General features: G+C 39.1%; 2 protein-coding genes across 2 annotated transcripts; both read right to left on the bottom strand.

Annotated features, from left to right (window-relative positions):
* Window positions 1–93: 93 nt before the first annotated feature.
* On the bottom strand, window positions 94–6,466 carry LOC146365836 (kinesin-like protein KIF3B). The gene is made up of 8 exons (XM_084914193.1): window positions 4,703–6,466; window positions 4,492–4,593; window positions 4,286–4,408; window positions 3,896–4,014; window positions 3,251–3,367; window positions 2,437–2,551; window positions 1,211–1,386; window positions 94–925 (listed from the first exon to the last, which is right to left on the bottom strand). Exons 1-8 carry the CDS (start codon window positions 6,098–6,100, stop codon window positions 772–774), a joined length of 2,304 nt encoding a protein of 767 aa, XP_084770319.1. The 5' UTR covers window positions 6,101–6,466; the 3' UTR covers window positions 94–771.
* A 91-nt stretch (window positions 6,467–6,557) lies between these two features.
* Window positions 6,558–14,157, bottom strand: hadhab (hydroxyacyl-CoA dehydrogenase trifunctional multienzyme complex subunit alpha b). The gene is made up of 20 exons (XM_084914194.1): window positions 14,026–14,157; window positions 12,085–12,126; window positions 11,919–11,989; window positions 11,699–11,832; window positions 11,450–11,588; window positions 11,237–11,356; window positions 10,785–10,887; window positions 10,509–10,631; window positions 10,300–10,418; window positions 10,049–10,105; window positions 9,848–9,957; window positions 9,338–9,472; window positions 9,008–9,179; window positions 8,820–8,906; window positions 8,491–8,631; window positions 8,332–8,400; window positions 8,019–8,214; window positions 7,799–7,913; window positions 7,455–7,600; window positions 6,558–7,348 (listed from the first exon to the last, which is right to left on the bottom strand). Exons 1-20 carry the CDS (start codon window positions 14,090–14,092, stop codon window positions 7,203–7,205), a joined length of 2,292 nt encoding a protein of 763 aa, XP_084770320.1. The 5' UTR covers window positions 14,093–14,157; the 3' UTR covers window positions 6,558–7,202.
* Window positions 14,158–14,704: the final 547 nt, after the last annotated feature.

The raw sequence follows: 14,704 nt of genomic DNA, 5'->3' as shown, positions 1-14,704 counted from the left end.
GTAGCTGTCATTCCAAGTCCTCAACTTTCCCACATGTATTTACACATTTGCCAGCTGCAATTATGACGAGAAAGGAGGATATATATATAATAATGAGTTTAAGACTGTTTAAGTCTCTTTATTTTCATGTGTAAGCAAATGGACTTTGTACACTTTCACAACTATGAAAAAATAAGGCAGCTGATATAGAGAGCACTGCAAGCTTTCTTCACATTTTTGGCTTACAATTACACTGGCTACAAACTGAAGCAACAATTCATCAAGCATACAGGCTAAACCAAAGTGGTCTTGCAGACACCCCCACCTCCATTACCCTTCAGTGTTTTGGCAAAGACTGATATATGGCTAAACAGAAAAAAATAAGTATTTAAGTCTTCTTATTGGGGGGGGGGGGACAGATTCAGTAAATACAAACTGGACTAAAATACACCCCTATTAGCTAGAAAAAGCCTGGAAGCCTCGTCTGTGCTATTTTGATAGGGCAGTGTAAGCCAAGAAAATTGCATGGCTTAGGCAACAAAGAAAAAAGCCAAATCTTATTAAGCCAGACAGCAAACTATCACTTTTAAGAGTCAGGCATTTGAAAAAAATCAATAAAGGTTAACTTCTGGGTTAAGCTGAACACATGCTTACTTCACCGTTTTGCATAAGAGAACTTAAAGCAATCTAAAGTCAAGACATATAGCCACGCCCCCCCCCATCTCTCCCAGACGTTACTGGTGCCACCATTAATTAAGGCCGGCCCTACAGTACAGGTGTAATCGACATAAATCAGGGGCTTGTCTGAGTTGGACTTCCCAGTGGAAGATAGGCAGCTGAGGAAGGTCTTTGTCGCTGAGACGGAGAGGAGAAGTTCTGAAGTTCTGATGTCAGAGTGGTGGACGAAGAAGATGATGTGACAGATGCTGCTTGTGGTGCCTGATACCTGCAAACCATTGCAAAAACCACTGACTATATTTTAATCTTTAATATCACAGAATGATGCACAAGATTTAATAGGTGAGATATAAAAAACAAAACAAAATATGTGAGTTGTATTTAAAGCAGAATGGTGCAATGTATGGTAAAGTGCATGGACATGTTTTCAGGAAATCCAATTTATTAAAGAGGAAAACTGAAGACAAAATTACAAAATTATTCTTCTAAAATTTTGCTGCAAAATTCAGTTAGAGCCATAAATAAATAAATTATCTACTTGCTGTTCTCTTACCAGGACTTAGATTTCCTGACCCTTGGTGATGCAGTCCTTTCTCTAACGAAAACATTTGCCAGGGGATCGTGTATTAGCCTCGGTGTAAAGGCTCTCTCCAGGTGAGTACCATCAAGATTTAACGTGAACATGGTTGGGGGAGACATGTCTAACTCCAAAAGCATGATGTTCTCAGCCTGTAAGGACATACAACAATAAAAATATAGTTAAAAAACACATTTACTTGCACAGAAAAAACCCAGCCTCCACTCTAAGCCAGTTTACATGGAGAAGCACATTAGATTTAATCTGAACAGTCACAAGAGACCAAGATATCCCAGCTCAGTCTAATGTTGGGTTACCTTGACACTGATGCAATCCTTAAAAAAAATATTCGTTTTGCTGGATATAAGGATATCAATATGATCCCTATGGTGGTTATTACTCCTTGGTTGTGCTGCACAGCCTGAAATCAGTGTTAGACTCTTCCATGGTGCTGACTGGTCTTCCCTGCCGTGAGTGTATTTGAACTGAGAACCCGGTGTTAACGACCACTGCTGTAAAATACCTGTCTATATTTAAACAAGATGGCTATCAGGTAATGCTAGCAGGTTTAGTTATTAAGGAGCCTCCATGCACTGTACAGGTGCATGACACAGACTGGTGACTGGACACAGATATTTCTAACAGTCTGTTAGTACACTTAATCAGACAGCTATAATATTTACCAGACAACTGCATTAAAAAGACTCCATAAAACACCACAGACATAGATCCAATCCAGTGACATGAATTAGCTGAAGTGATGCCTAGATGCAGAGTTAAAAGTTTGGACCCAGCCAAGTTCTTTGCAATTCAAAAATGGTCTGCAGCTGTTGCACACCAAAAACCTTCCATCATTTTATGCAAATAGTTTTCTCCCATTCCAGTAAAGGCTTCTGTTGTAAAGCTTCTGCTCTTTAATGTCTTATTAATAGTATCTTAACACTGATAAAACATGGAACATTAAACAGCCATAGAGTGATGAGTGATTCTTCTGAAATGTAAACTGTATGCTTTCTTACAATAATGGCTCACTGGCTAAAGATGTGAAAGTTAAATCTGTGAATAGTTTCCATGGCTACAATGGTCTCTGCATCCTTCAGCAAAGGTTGGTGGTTGTGAACATGAAAATGGAAATTAGATCACAACTTCCCTGTTTCGCTGATGTTTCTGCCAACTGGCCTTGTGAATTTCCAAACACTGACCTGGTATCGAGATGGGGCCCCGGTAGCTGTGGCAACAGCCATCTGTGCATATTGGCTGACTGGCCTCTTGTAACCCAAAGCTGAGAGAGGCCTTCTCCTGACCTGAGTGGGTGTACTGAAAAAAGAAACATAGGAAAGGATGAATTTATGCAGTTAAATACACTTAGGGTGGATGTCACCTGAGATGTAAACCTTTTTGAGACCCATGTTCCCCATAGATAGCCAGCTAATTCGCTTGTAGCAATATTTCTCAACATGGCAAATGTCCCAGGTTAGGAAATAAAAATACACCAGATTCATGAGAATTCATAATATATCATTATCTGTAATCCTTAAGACCAGAGCCATTGTCATGTGAAGGATTTTTTTTTTTACTTTAGTGACTCCCAGTGGTAGCTAAAATTATTGTGGCTGAAAAATACCAGATATGCTGTTAGATGTTATAATTTAGACACAAATTCTATCAATATAGTCAGTATATGAAGTACTAAAATATCTTTTGGCCAGATCCACTTTTCTGGTTATGTGCTTCTGTTACTTAATTCCTATATTTTCCAGGGGGTTGATTGAGAGCCCATAGAAAATAAATGTGCAGGTGCATTTAAGTGTAAAGCATGCAGATCAAAAGAACTCTAATAGCTACAGTAGAAAAAGCACATGTATATCCCTTATTTAAAACCTTACACATTCCAGGTACACAGCGGCTGGTGTTTTTCTGTTTCAGTGATGGATTTCTTGCGTGCTCACAATTTCTTTATGAGAATGTTCTTTCTTTAGTGTACCATTTACAGATACAGATATTTAATTTACTGACCTCTCTGATGGAATAACTGGTCGGAGTCTCCACTGGTCCTCCTCGCTGTCAAAGTACAGCCTATTTATAATTTTGTTCTTTTCCTCGGGAGGTATAAAATTCTCAATCAAGAGATATCTGCAATACAGAAGACAAGCGGGTGCAAATTGAAATCAGCCAAAATAATACAAACTAAATTCCTGTATAAAATGGTGTAAAATGGAAACAAAAACTTGGGCATATGTGCGTTTCATTAAGATAGTCTTAGAGTACCTTTAGATAATTGTTGTTTTGAATGAAGGTGAGACATCTGTTTAACTTGATATATATTAATGATATTATAGTGATACAGTATAACAGGAAGACACCTCAATGATGGTGTAAAATTTAAAAGCTTAGATTGTATATCTCCAGGTGAGGTCTAAAACAAGTTGCACCAATGAACAACAAAAAATATTATCTTGGTTACAAGCATGCATGAATAATTTGCATTCCTGATGACTAAGAAAGAACAACGCTAAAGACCCCAAATCATGAAAAAGTTTATTAGTTTATCAAATAAAACTTGCCAAATAAAGATGCATTATAGCTAAAATTGGGTGGATTTCTTTCTTCTTTCTTTCTAAAAAGAAAAATTCCATCATGTATGTTTTATGTACTACTTACTTGTACTTGAGCTCTCGGGTGAGCTCATTCTGCGTCTGTTCAAGTTCCTGTCTTGTTGTGATGTGTTCGTCAATGATTTCTTTCATCTCTCTCTTCAGTACCTGTAGTTTGGTACACAACTATACAGAAAGGACAGAACAGAGGTCTGCATCACGAAACCTGGAGTAGCAAAATGTTTGCATGAAAACAGTGATGGTTTATGCAAATGTAAAATACCCCCGCATAAGACAAGTCATTAAAACCTCAAATTTAAGCGCACAATAACAATGGCTAATCTGTACTTTACTGACATTGCCTGTGTAAAAAGGATTGTTTATAGTAAATAAGACTAATAGTTAATTGGTTTTCCAATAATGCCATTGGGACGCATTAGTGGGTGAGTCATCTTACTCTTTTCAGCTTCTTTGTCTTAAGTTCGATCTCCTGCTGCAGGGAGGAGTATGTTTCTTTCATTTCCACGGTCTCCTCATCCTGCAGCATCATCTGCTGTTGGATCTCTCGCTCTTGTCTTATCTGCAAATTAAACATTCAAAGCTGAATAAAAGCAACAAAAAAGTTTCTTTATTATTGATTTGATTTTAGACGCAATTAATAACCTGTTCTGCAATTTCTTGTCTCTTCTGCTCAAGCATTTTTTGTTGTTCATTGGTGTGATCGATTATAGTCTTTCCCCCAACTAACAGTTTGCTCTCCATGGCCTGTGAACAAAGATGCAATTAATTATTTATGCAGATTTCTTTTGTTCCACCAGTGTCTCGTTAATCTGAAATTGTACTGATTAATTCACTGGTTTCACACTTACAATACCTTATATTTCTCTATGATCTTCTCCACAGAATCTTGATCCCACTGCATGTCCTCCACGCTTCTTCTGTTTTCATTCAGGTGCTTTAGCTTTTCACTGTTTCCCTGGCAAGCCAGGACTATTGGGATGTCACCTCCATCTTTCAAGTTCACATCTGGTTCCTCTTCAACAGTCTTCCACACATCAGCATCCCTCTCTCTAAGGACGTCCTCCTCCATGCCAGCCAAACTTTTACTCAATCTTTTGCTATTCCTCCTCCTTCTTCTCTCTTTTGCGAGCATCCCCCGCTCCTCTAGCTGAGCTTTCAAGCGTGCGATCTCCTCCTGAAACTCCCTCAGCAGGGCATCTTTGGGGTCCTCATTAATCCGTGGTTTGTTCTTTATTTTCTTGGCTCTGCTGGCGTATCTCAGCGTGGCCTGGGATTCATCAAAATTCTTGTGTGAAGGCCCCACTGTTGCTATCATGACAGTCTTTGCATTGCCACCCAGGGAGTCCTGGAGCAAGCGGGTCAGTTTGGAGTCTCTGTATGGGACATGGGTGCTCTTCCCATCCACCAGAGCTGAAATGACATTCCCCAGCGCAGAAAGGGACAGGTTGATTTTGGCAGCTTCCTTCAGACGCTTCCCCTTGGCGCCTGTCTTGCTCTGGCGCTCGCTGCCAGCCAGGTCAACCATGTTCAGCTTCCCAACTCGGATGTGGTCCTCACCGTCTGGCCCTACTTCACTGCACTCCACAGTGATGACAAAAATTGCATGAGACCTAGAGCTGCGTTCATTCATGTTGGTGAATCCCACAGACCTGGACTGGTTGCCTATGTTCATCACATGTTCAATTTCTGTGGCATTCTTGGTCACCACTGAAGACAGGTCTTTAACATACACGCCAAAGTCTGGGCTTTCTTTAAGTTCCAGTTTCCTGTTGTTATCTTTGCACAGCAGGTCTCGGATTTCCTCCTGGTAGATCTCGAGATAGGATGACCTCACCAGGTATTTCTGATTCTGGGTTCTGGATATTTGTGTGAAAATGTGCTGAAATGAATTAGGTATGACACCTCTCCTCTCTGGGTCGTTTGAAACCCCTTGCATGGTGTGGGTTTTACCTGTCCCAGTTTGTCCGTAAGCAAATATAGTCCCGTTGAAGCCTTGGAGCACGGACTCCACCAAAGGTCTCACCGCATCGTCATAAATGTCGCTTTGCTTTGAATTCCATCCGTAAACAGAATCAAACGTGAATACTTTCATTGGCTCATCAGGTGGTGCCTTCGGGTTCCTGATGGTGATCTGCCCCAGTTTGTCATCAATCTCTAAAATGTTTTCAGACCCCGCTATCTCTTCTCTCCTGCTGAACGGCCGGCAGCGGACCACTACCCTGACCGCCTCACAATGTTTGGTTTTGGACATTTTAGCTTAAAAAAAAAAGAAGCTAACATCCCCTCACCACGTCAAAAAAGCAATTATCTCGCGCTGAGTCCGCATAATTTCTCTTCTCCGTACAGGTGCAGCAACTCCCATTTTATTTAGTGAAGACAGGCAAACAAGTCAGACACGCCTCATGTGAGCCGCTTTCATCACCCACCGATGACCGCAGCGTCTCCTCCGCCCCGAGCATCTCTCAGAAAAGAGGCGATGTCACAAGCTTGTAGAGGAGGCTGATGAAGAGGGGAAAAACCCCCACAGAATATCCATCCATCCAGACCCAGCCCACACGTCCCCGGTACACACCCTGCTCTGCGGACAATGGAAATAAGACATGTGACTTGCGCAACGAATTAGATTTCAGCAAACCTTGTGGCCCACAGACGCGGCTCGTTTCCCATCTAAGCAGGACGTGAACGCACCTTGCAAAAAACAACGCAGGTTTATTTCATTCAAGCTTTTATTTCACATCACATTGTCCAGACCAAACCAGAAAATCTTCCACGTAGAAAAAAGAATGAAAAGGCATTCGCTGAAACATACTTGTAGACATTCATTATAGAGGAATTTCATTGTTACCATTTGGAGCAGTTTATTTTACATCTACAGTTTTTACATATGCAATGTGTAAATAATTAACCCCTAACTTCAATTTTAGATCATCCATTGCCAGTTTATTAGATAGACCTAACAAAAACCAATGCAGTCTGATCTCCATGAAGATGGAAATGTTCCAGTTTTTCTGACAGTTTTAAAGAGTTATTGATTGTGTTTTGTGATCATTTGGGATGCTTTTGTGCACACAAAAGCCGTGGGAAAGAATTCAACACACCTCAAAATGCATCCTATCAAATAATCTCAAAATTAGATCTACACCACTTTAAAACACATTAAAAAACAGAACATTACGAATTTCATGAAGGCAGAATTTACTGTAGGACTATTACATTAAACAGCATTACTTAAGGTTAGGTCAAGGTTTACACTCAGTGCGTTTCCCCACCCTATACCGATATAAATGTTAGGCACATTCAAATGGCAGGCTGGAGTTTTTACTATGAGCTACTGGCACAGCATGGTGATTCGGTCACTTGTGAAATTTCTTGCTGGAATCTTTTGCATGGTCCAGTAGAAGCTGGCATGGTGCAAAATGATTCCCGTAGACGGCCTCGTATTGCCTCATCTTGTTCACCAGTTTGTCAGCACCAAAGCTGTCCACAAAACGGAAAGGTCCTGGAAGCAGCAAGATGTATGAGAAAAATTAGTATTACATACATTAAACAGGAGTAACTGCAAGATGAGTATTCAGTTGTGAAGTGTCTTTGTAATCAAATCTGACCTCCAAGGCAGGGGGGGAATCCAAGACCAAACACTGCTCCGATGTCTCCTTCCAAGGGGTTGTTCAAAATACCTTCTTGCAAACACATCACAGCTTCGTTGACAAATCGAGAGACAAGTCTGTACTGCACTTCAGAGTCTGATGAACTGTGAGAAACACGAGTGGTTAAACATCCCAACCTCAAGAAGCAAGTAGAACACTGCATAAACTTTTAGATTTAGACCTGCAATGATAGCACTTTCTCTCTCTTCCTCCCTCCACCCTTTTTTTTTTTTTTTTTAAATAAGAAAAGTCTGAACTGAATGTCCTTTTTACTACTACCACCTCTATAACTGTCAACTTACACAGAGGGGTTTGGTGTCAACTTATATTTCTCAAGAATGTCTCCAATATCCGGGTTCACATCTCTGACTTTAGTTCCTGGCTGGTAGACGTAGCAACCCTTTCCTGATTTGCGGCCTTGAGAATAATAAAGAAAACATTAACACAATTGATAATCAAGTAAAATTAAAACTTAAGCCCTTAAGTCACTCACCATATTTCAGTAAGAAGTGAAGTACCTACCCTTGAATCCCAGGTCCACCATAGTCTTCAAAACCTCCACATTTCCACCACCAAAGCGGGAGCCAAAAGCTTTCCCAAGGTCCTCTGCCACATGGGCTGCAACGTCAATGCCAACTTCATCAGCCAGTGTGGCCAAACCCACGGGGAACCCAAAACCTGTGGTGAGTGCATCCAGTTTCTTGGGGTCAACACCTTCCTGAAAATGCGGAAAGATAAATTAACATATTCTCTATTAAATAATGATGTTGTTACATCATTTACAGCAGTCAGCACTGAACTCCGAGCTGGAATTTGTTACTGGAACAACACTAACCTGAAGTAATCGCACTGCCTCAGCCAACATGGGAGCCAGGCATCTTGTTGTGTAGAATCCGGGTCCATCCTGCACAAACATGTTACATTTTAAGTTAAACCATTGTTAGTTTTAGTTTAAACTAAGAGGGGAAAGAACACACATGGCGCCAAATCTCACCCCAACAACTATGATGACTTTTCCTTGCTTCAGGCCAACTGCCACAGCGGAGGCAGTGGTGTCCTTTGATGTCTTATCAGTGGTTATAATCTCAAGGAGCTGCATCTTGTCCACTGGAGAGAAGTAGTGCATTCCAATCACCTAAGAATGGAAAAATAAAACAAATCAAAACTTTTTGATTTCAGGTTAGGTCAACATCAGCACCATTTTTATGGATTTTTTTTTTTTTTTTGCCATAATAGAAGAAATGGCCAGCAGGCCAAAATGAAAGTGTACAGCATTATTTGAAAGGTGGATCTTAGGAAGTTAAACTGTTCTCAAGTACAGACCTTTTCTGGTCTTTTGCTGGCAGCTGCGATGTCCTTTATGGGCAGAGCAGATGTGTTGCTGGCAAATATGCAGTGAGGGGGGATCACCTGAGGACAAAAGCAAGATCACAGCTCAAAGTTACAGTTAGTGCTACAAATGCTTACAAACCAAGTATAAATCACATGGTTTAAAAAAAAATTATACTCACAGCTTCCACCTCTTTCACAACTTTATGCTTGATGTTTATGTCTTCAAACACAGCTTCAATAACCATGTCGGCCTTTTCAAAACCCTTGTAGTCCAACTGGCCAGTCAGGTTAGACAGTATAGAGTCTCTCTCAAACGATGTAATGCTCTTCTTTTTGGTCTTATCATTGAGCCTTGTTTTAAAAGAAAGAAGTCATACGAGTCAGCAAAAAAAGCTATAACATTACCAGAGGTGACCTGACCGTTATTTTATCATGGCTGTGTCACTGCATCCACTGTATTTCCCATCAGGAGGTGGGTTCAGTGCTGGGTGATATAGAAATGAGCTCACCCTTTGTAAACCTGCTGTTCGCCTCTTGCCAGTCCTTCCACTGTTGTGTCTTTCAGGATTGTATGCACACCTTTGTCCACGCTCACCTGAGCAATACCTGCTCCCATAAGACCTGCTCCCAAGATGGCAAGAGTCCTAGTGGTAAAGAAAGACAACCTAGATGTTAACTTACTGTCATGAGGGTCAATGTGTCATATCATTTAAAAAAACAAAAAAAAACAAATCAGCAGCAAGAATTCACACAGGACTGAAACTCATTAAAAAATATCAAGGGCAGGACATTAGCAACTTTAATTATTAAAAGAGGAAGACTTGCTTGGGAATGTTCATGTGGGTTGTACTTTTTTGAAAGCTTTTGGCTTGTTTATAGTTCTGTTTTGACTTCTGGCAAATTACCAGTTGTGTTAAAATTCTTTATTTTTAAACAAAGCAAAATAAAATAAAGTTGTTTTGTTTTTAAATTGCTGGATGCAAATATGCTAACTCCCTTCCCATCTGCATTACACTTACTTCACTTCTCTTTCAGGGGTTCCAAAGCGATTCTTCTTGCATGCAACCTGACCATGGTACAGACCAATCAGGGCTGCCGATTCTGAAGTTTTAGCCAACTGACCAAAATTCTGTGATGAACATGGATATTGATGCCGCTTATAAACACATTTTATTAATGTAAATATTTAGGGTGCCAATAATTTAGGAAAACAACCTCACCTGAGACTCCGCTAAGTATCCAGCAACAGGTCCTTGTTCAACTCCAGTTTTCACACACTAAGAGGAGGAAAAAATATATAATAAAAATGTTATATTATTTTCTTAAAAAAATCTTGTCATAGAAGCCAAAGGTGCAGATTGCATGAGAAAGGTTTACCCAAAAGCGATGCCATGACTTTGACTTCTCTGTACTATTCATATCTTTCACTGTATTTCCTAAAACATATTCATTAGAAGGCGCTTTTACTTACTTCGATGATTTTCAGGGGTGCTGGATAAAGTCCTTTGCTCTGCTTCATAACTTTGCCATGGACCGTTTTGTAAATCTGATTCCGGACAAAGGGGAAGCTCATAACATAGTCTTGAATCTCTATGGAGACAAGAACAGAAATTTTATTTACAATAAAACAAGCAAGAGTGACTACAGAATCAAATAATAAACAAATCCAATACAACTTACTCTGCATTGTACCCTTTTCTTTGCGAAGAGAAATCTTTTTGTTGGCAATCCCTTTGGCACACTCAATGGCAACTTCCTCAAGGTATTCTATTGTTCTTTCCTCTGGACTCTTCAGTCCTGGTCCTTTAACACAAACAGAAATAATCTCATCCTCAGACTGAACAACGTACACTCAAATACTTACCAAACTGCACAGATTACAGCAAATTATAATACTTCAAATTACCCACATGTTCACCATTTTTTAATTTTACTTGGGTAGCATTAGAGTTTTACCTAGAGGATCTACGAGTTGGTCAACAAGCCTCATCTTCTTGGCTTTATCTGCTCGGATATTTCGTCCTGTCAGCATCATGTCAAAAGCAGAGGGGAGGCCAACCTACAGGTAAAGAAAGCAGATCAATAATGCACTGAATAATCATCACTATTTAATGTGTGGAGAAAGAAAAATACACTAAAAATTAAAAAAATGTATTAATTTTTATAGAGGTTATAATGTGGTCCACACTAGAAAACAGCACATGATGAACTGGAGTGATAATCAGTCTGCAAAGTCTCCAACAGCTTAAACCAATTACGAGCATTACCTGACTGCTCTGTATTAGAGCTTTGCCAATATACAACATCGTTGCTGCTATTTCACAAGTATCTCCCTGAATGCCACTTTTTTAAGTGAATAAAGTTCAACAAAATCAAAGACAATTTGGGGAATAAATTCCAGTACTAACCATTTTGGGGAGTCTTTGTGTACCACCAGCTCCAGGTAGAAGACCCAGCATCACTTCTGGAGTCCCAAGAACTGTTTTTTTGCTCTTTGTTGCAACTCTGTACTGGCAGGCAATAGCAAACTGAAATGCAACACAAAGAGCAGGTTAGAGAACACATTATCATCATCGATCCCTGTTAAACACAGCAAGCTGCTAAAAATAACACTTATTTACCTCTAAGCCTCCTCCTAAGCAAGAACCATTGATGGCAGCGACAATGGGCTTTGGAGATTTTTCAATCTGCTCAAACATTTTCTGTCCTTCCTGAGAAAGTTTGGTAACCTCTTCTGGGGTTTTGCAGCCCTGGATCATACTGAATCAGATGTAGAATATTTTAAATAAAATGACAAGCTTGGACTCATTATTCAGTGACGTCACTCATTTTAGGGTCACGCTTTGTGTCTGCACTGAGTTTGTGCTTACTTGATATCAGCTCCTGCAATGAAACATCCCGGCTTTGATGAGATAAGAACAGCACTGTTAACGGCATTGTTTTCCCACACTTCATTCATGACCTCTGTCATCTCTTTTTGCATTTGAATAGACAGTGTGTTGACCTAGAGGGAAACATAATTATAGTTACATTTAACCGGCACGATGCAAGACTGTAAAATAAACTAACTGTCTGTTACTGAGCTCACACCTTTGAGTTTGGGTCATTAATCCGTACAACAGCGACGTCTCCCTTGACTTCATAGTTCACATGTGTTCGGGCTGCAAATACAGAAAGAAAAGAGTGTAATTAGGTTCAGCGAGTGTCTGACATATTTTTATACATATGATTGACAGTATGATTGTTCTGAAATTACCTAGCATGGTAGGAGATACTGAGAAGGAGCGATAAGATGGGCCTGTAAAAACCAAGGGAAAAGACAGTGCATTATTAGTTTATGTGCCAAGTTAGTTTACTATTGGGTTTTTCCATCACAAATCTCTGTATGACTTCTGCCAATCCATGTCCCATTTGCCTGAAAATTTTATGATCTAAAGTTAGGATAAATACACTAATTGCTGTTCAATTTTAGCTTTATATAGGAAATCCATTTAAGATGCACTTTTTTGAAAAATGGTCCAATCCTTTTCCAACATTTTTTCCCCACAAAGTTAATTCTCAGGTAGTATTTGTACATGAATATAAATATTTAAATATACATTCAAGATATATTAAAGATAAATGCCCAAATTTTTCTTACCATAAAGTTCAATCAGAGCCAGGGGTCTTGGCCTTGGAATACTACTTACATGAAAGAAGCTCCTAATCCCCCTTTTATTACTGTTAATTACTCTGATATACATTTATTTTTTTATGTAGAAAAATATTTACATTATACTTTCTGAGCCCTTGAAATCTCTTGGTATATGTTAAACTTAACCTGAATTAACACAATTCTCCAGGGTAGCAGATGTCAAAATGGTTGGTATAGGATGTATTGAAAAGGATATGAAATATGCATGTATTTCACAAAATCATTTTCTTAGTTATAATTAGAGTAAAATCTGGAAAAATCACAAATTTTGTTTTTCTGGAATAGCTACAGATATTTCTTTTTTATTGTACAACTTGTCATATTAGCTCAATCCTGCACCAAAGTTAAGTAAGTTGATTATTCATTTCACGTTCAAAAGTATTATAGGAGTTTTGTTTTGCATAATCGTGAAATACAAGTATATATCATTTAGAAACAGTCACGTTGTCTTTTTTATATAAAGGTTTATATTAGTGTGAGCTCAAATGTAACACTTTCTAAGACTGCTTAAATTTATTTTTTCATATTTGAACTAAAAATGCAGATATATCTGTCCCATGTTACAGCTTCTGTTTCAATGTTATAGTAAGAAAGAATTTCAGGGTTTACCTTTAATAGTTTTTGAGATATTAATGTTCAATGGCGTCAGATTTCAATGTGCGAAAAAAAAAGCCTGAAACTGGATGGGCAGGCCTTCTATAACAAAAATCTCTCTTTCTACATATACACATACCTGCGTGAAGCTAAACTTTCACAACAAGCATTATGTATGTTCAAATCTTGGGGCACAAAAGACAAATAAGAAATGATCTAACAGAAAAAAATGTCATGATCTGAGATGGAATAACCCTGTTTTAACCAGTTTTTAAAACATTTTTGAAATATTTTAAACAATATCTTTTGCGTACAGATTTAAGATTCAATGTCATATTTAAAAGGAACTTAAACCGAATGTCCTCGTGCATTAAATACATCTGATGTATATGAGACGTTCACACAACATTTCCGTGACCTCAGTGCACAGCGACCTTTCACCTACATTCTCCCCTCACCAGTAGGACAGAAACCGCGGTCATCACAATTGAGAATACTGTACACAAGCCTTTAAATCTCAGTCTGAACTGTCTTAATCAAGACAATGTAAGGCTTAAAGGTGAAGCAAATCGATTTACAGCTTTGATCCACTCCCACTTTAACTTATGGGATTCCGTAGCAGTAGGCTAGCTAGCGCTTAAAAGTGTTCTCGCTGCACAGATAAAGGTTTAGGAGTGTCGCGCACTTTGAAATTCTGGTTAAACTTTAATTGAGATATACGTTTACTGACTCAAAATTAGCGTTATTTAACTTGCACTACCACACGTTTATGCAGGGCATTCATTGGCGATAAGAGCCAGTCGCAAGCTAATTATACATTTACGACACTTAAATACATTTGGACTCTCGCTGTCATTCTCTCTTCCGACTTTGCTTAAAATGTCTGCATGAAACAAGTGTATAGTCTACCTGTGAAAACGTTATATCTCCTTAATGTGAGTCTGGAGAGAACACCAACAGCTCGTACACCGGCCATCTTGGGAGCGTAGGTCAGTCTGCGGTGGCGTGAAGTGAAGCTAGCTAACTAGGAGGTGCTTTAGAAAAGAAGAACAAGACTTGTACTACTTCCTGAAAGCGGTCAATCGGACAAGGTACTTATTGGCTGTCTTTCAACAAACCCCCACAGCATTGGTCAAATCTCAGGAACTCGCACCTAATTGGACGCCCAAAGACTACAAAACGCCTCTTAACTAAACTGTTAAAAATGAACCAAACGTACTGCCGGCTGGGTTTCATCCACGCTGTCCTTATACATTTTTTTTTGAATAAAAATTTCAAGCAATTACTACTATTGTTATTACTATTTTGTGTATAGCGAAAATGTTCAATTTTAAAGTTAACAATCACACCGTATTCATGATGCAATCGCAGCATGCTACCACAAGGTAGAGGCAGAAATCAGTGAATACAAACATAACCAGAATATTTGCACTGAGTTCTTTAAATAGCAGAGATATTTACCCATGTATATGTATTTATGACTAAAATGTCCTTTAGCTACAGATTTCAGACAAGTGGCGCCTTTTAATAAAGACACGCAGGAAGAACTGCGTCTTTTTTTTTATTTATTTGCCTAAAGCTACAGTCT

This window comes from Perissodus microlepis, chromosome 19 (genome assembly GCF_051167445.1).
Source record: "Perissodus microlepis isolate ML-2025 ecotype Zambia chromosome 19, ASM5116744v1, whole genome shotgun sequence".
Taxonomy (NCBI): Eukaryota; Metazoa; Chordata; class Actinopteri; order Cichliformes; family Cichlidae; genus Perissodus; species Perissodus microlepis.
The sequence above is the reverse complement of the archived record's forward strand: the minus strand, read 5'-3'. Positions and strand labels throughout refer to the sequence as shown.

Coding starts and splice junctions, on each gene's coding strand:
- LOC146365836 (XM_084914193.1), bottom strand. CDS start 6,100: ATGTCCAAAACCAAACATTGTGAGGCGGTCAGGGTAGTGGTCCGCTGC. Junction 4,594..4,702: donor AGATCATAGAGAAATATAAG/GTATTGTAAGTG, acceptor CTTTGTTCACAG/GCCATGGAGAGCAAACTGTT. Junction 1,387..2,436: donor GGGCCCCATCTCGATACCAG/GTCAGTGTTTGG, acceptor ATGTCCTTACAG/GCTGAGAACATCATGCTTTT.
- hadhab (XM_084914194.1), bottom strand. CDS start 14,092: ATGGCCGGTGTACGAGCTGTTGGTGTTCTCTCCAGACTCACATTAAGG. Junction 12,127..14,025: donor GAGATATAACGTTTTCACAG/GTAGACTATACA, acceptor TGGTTTTTACAG/GCCCATCTTATCGCTCCTTC. Junction 9,958..10,048: donor GATACTTAGCGGAGTCTCAG/GTGAGGTTGTTT, acceptor TGTTCATCACAG/AATTTTGGTCAGTTGGCTAA.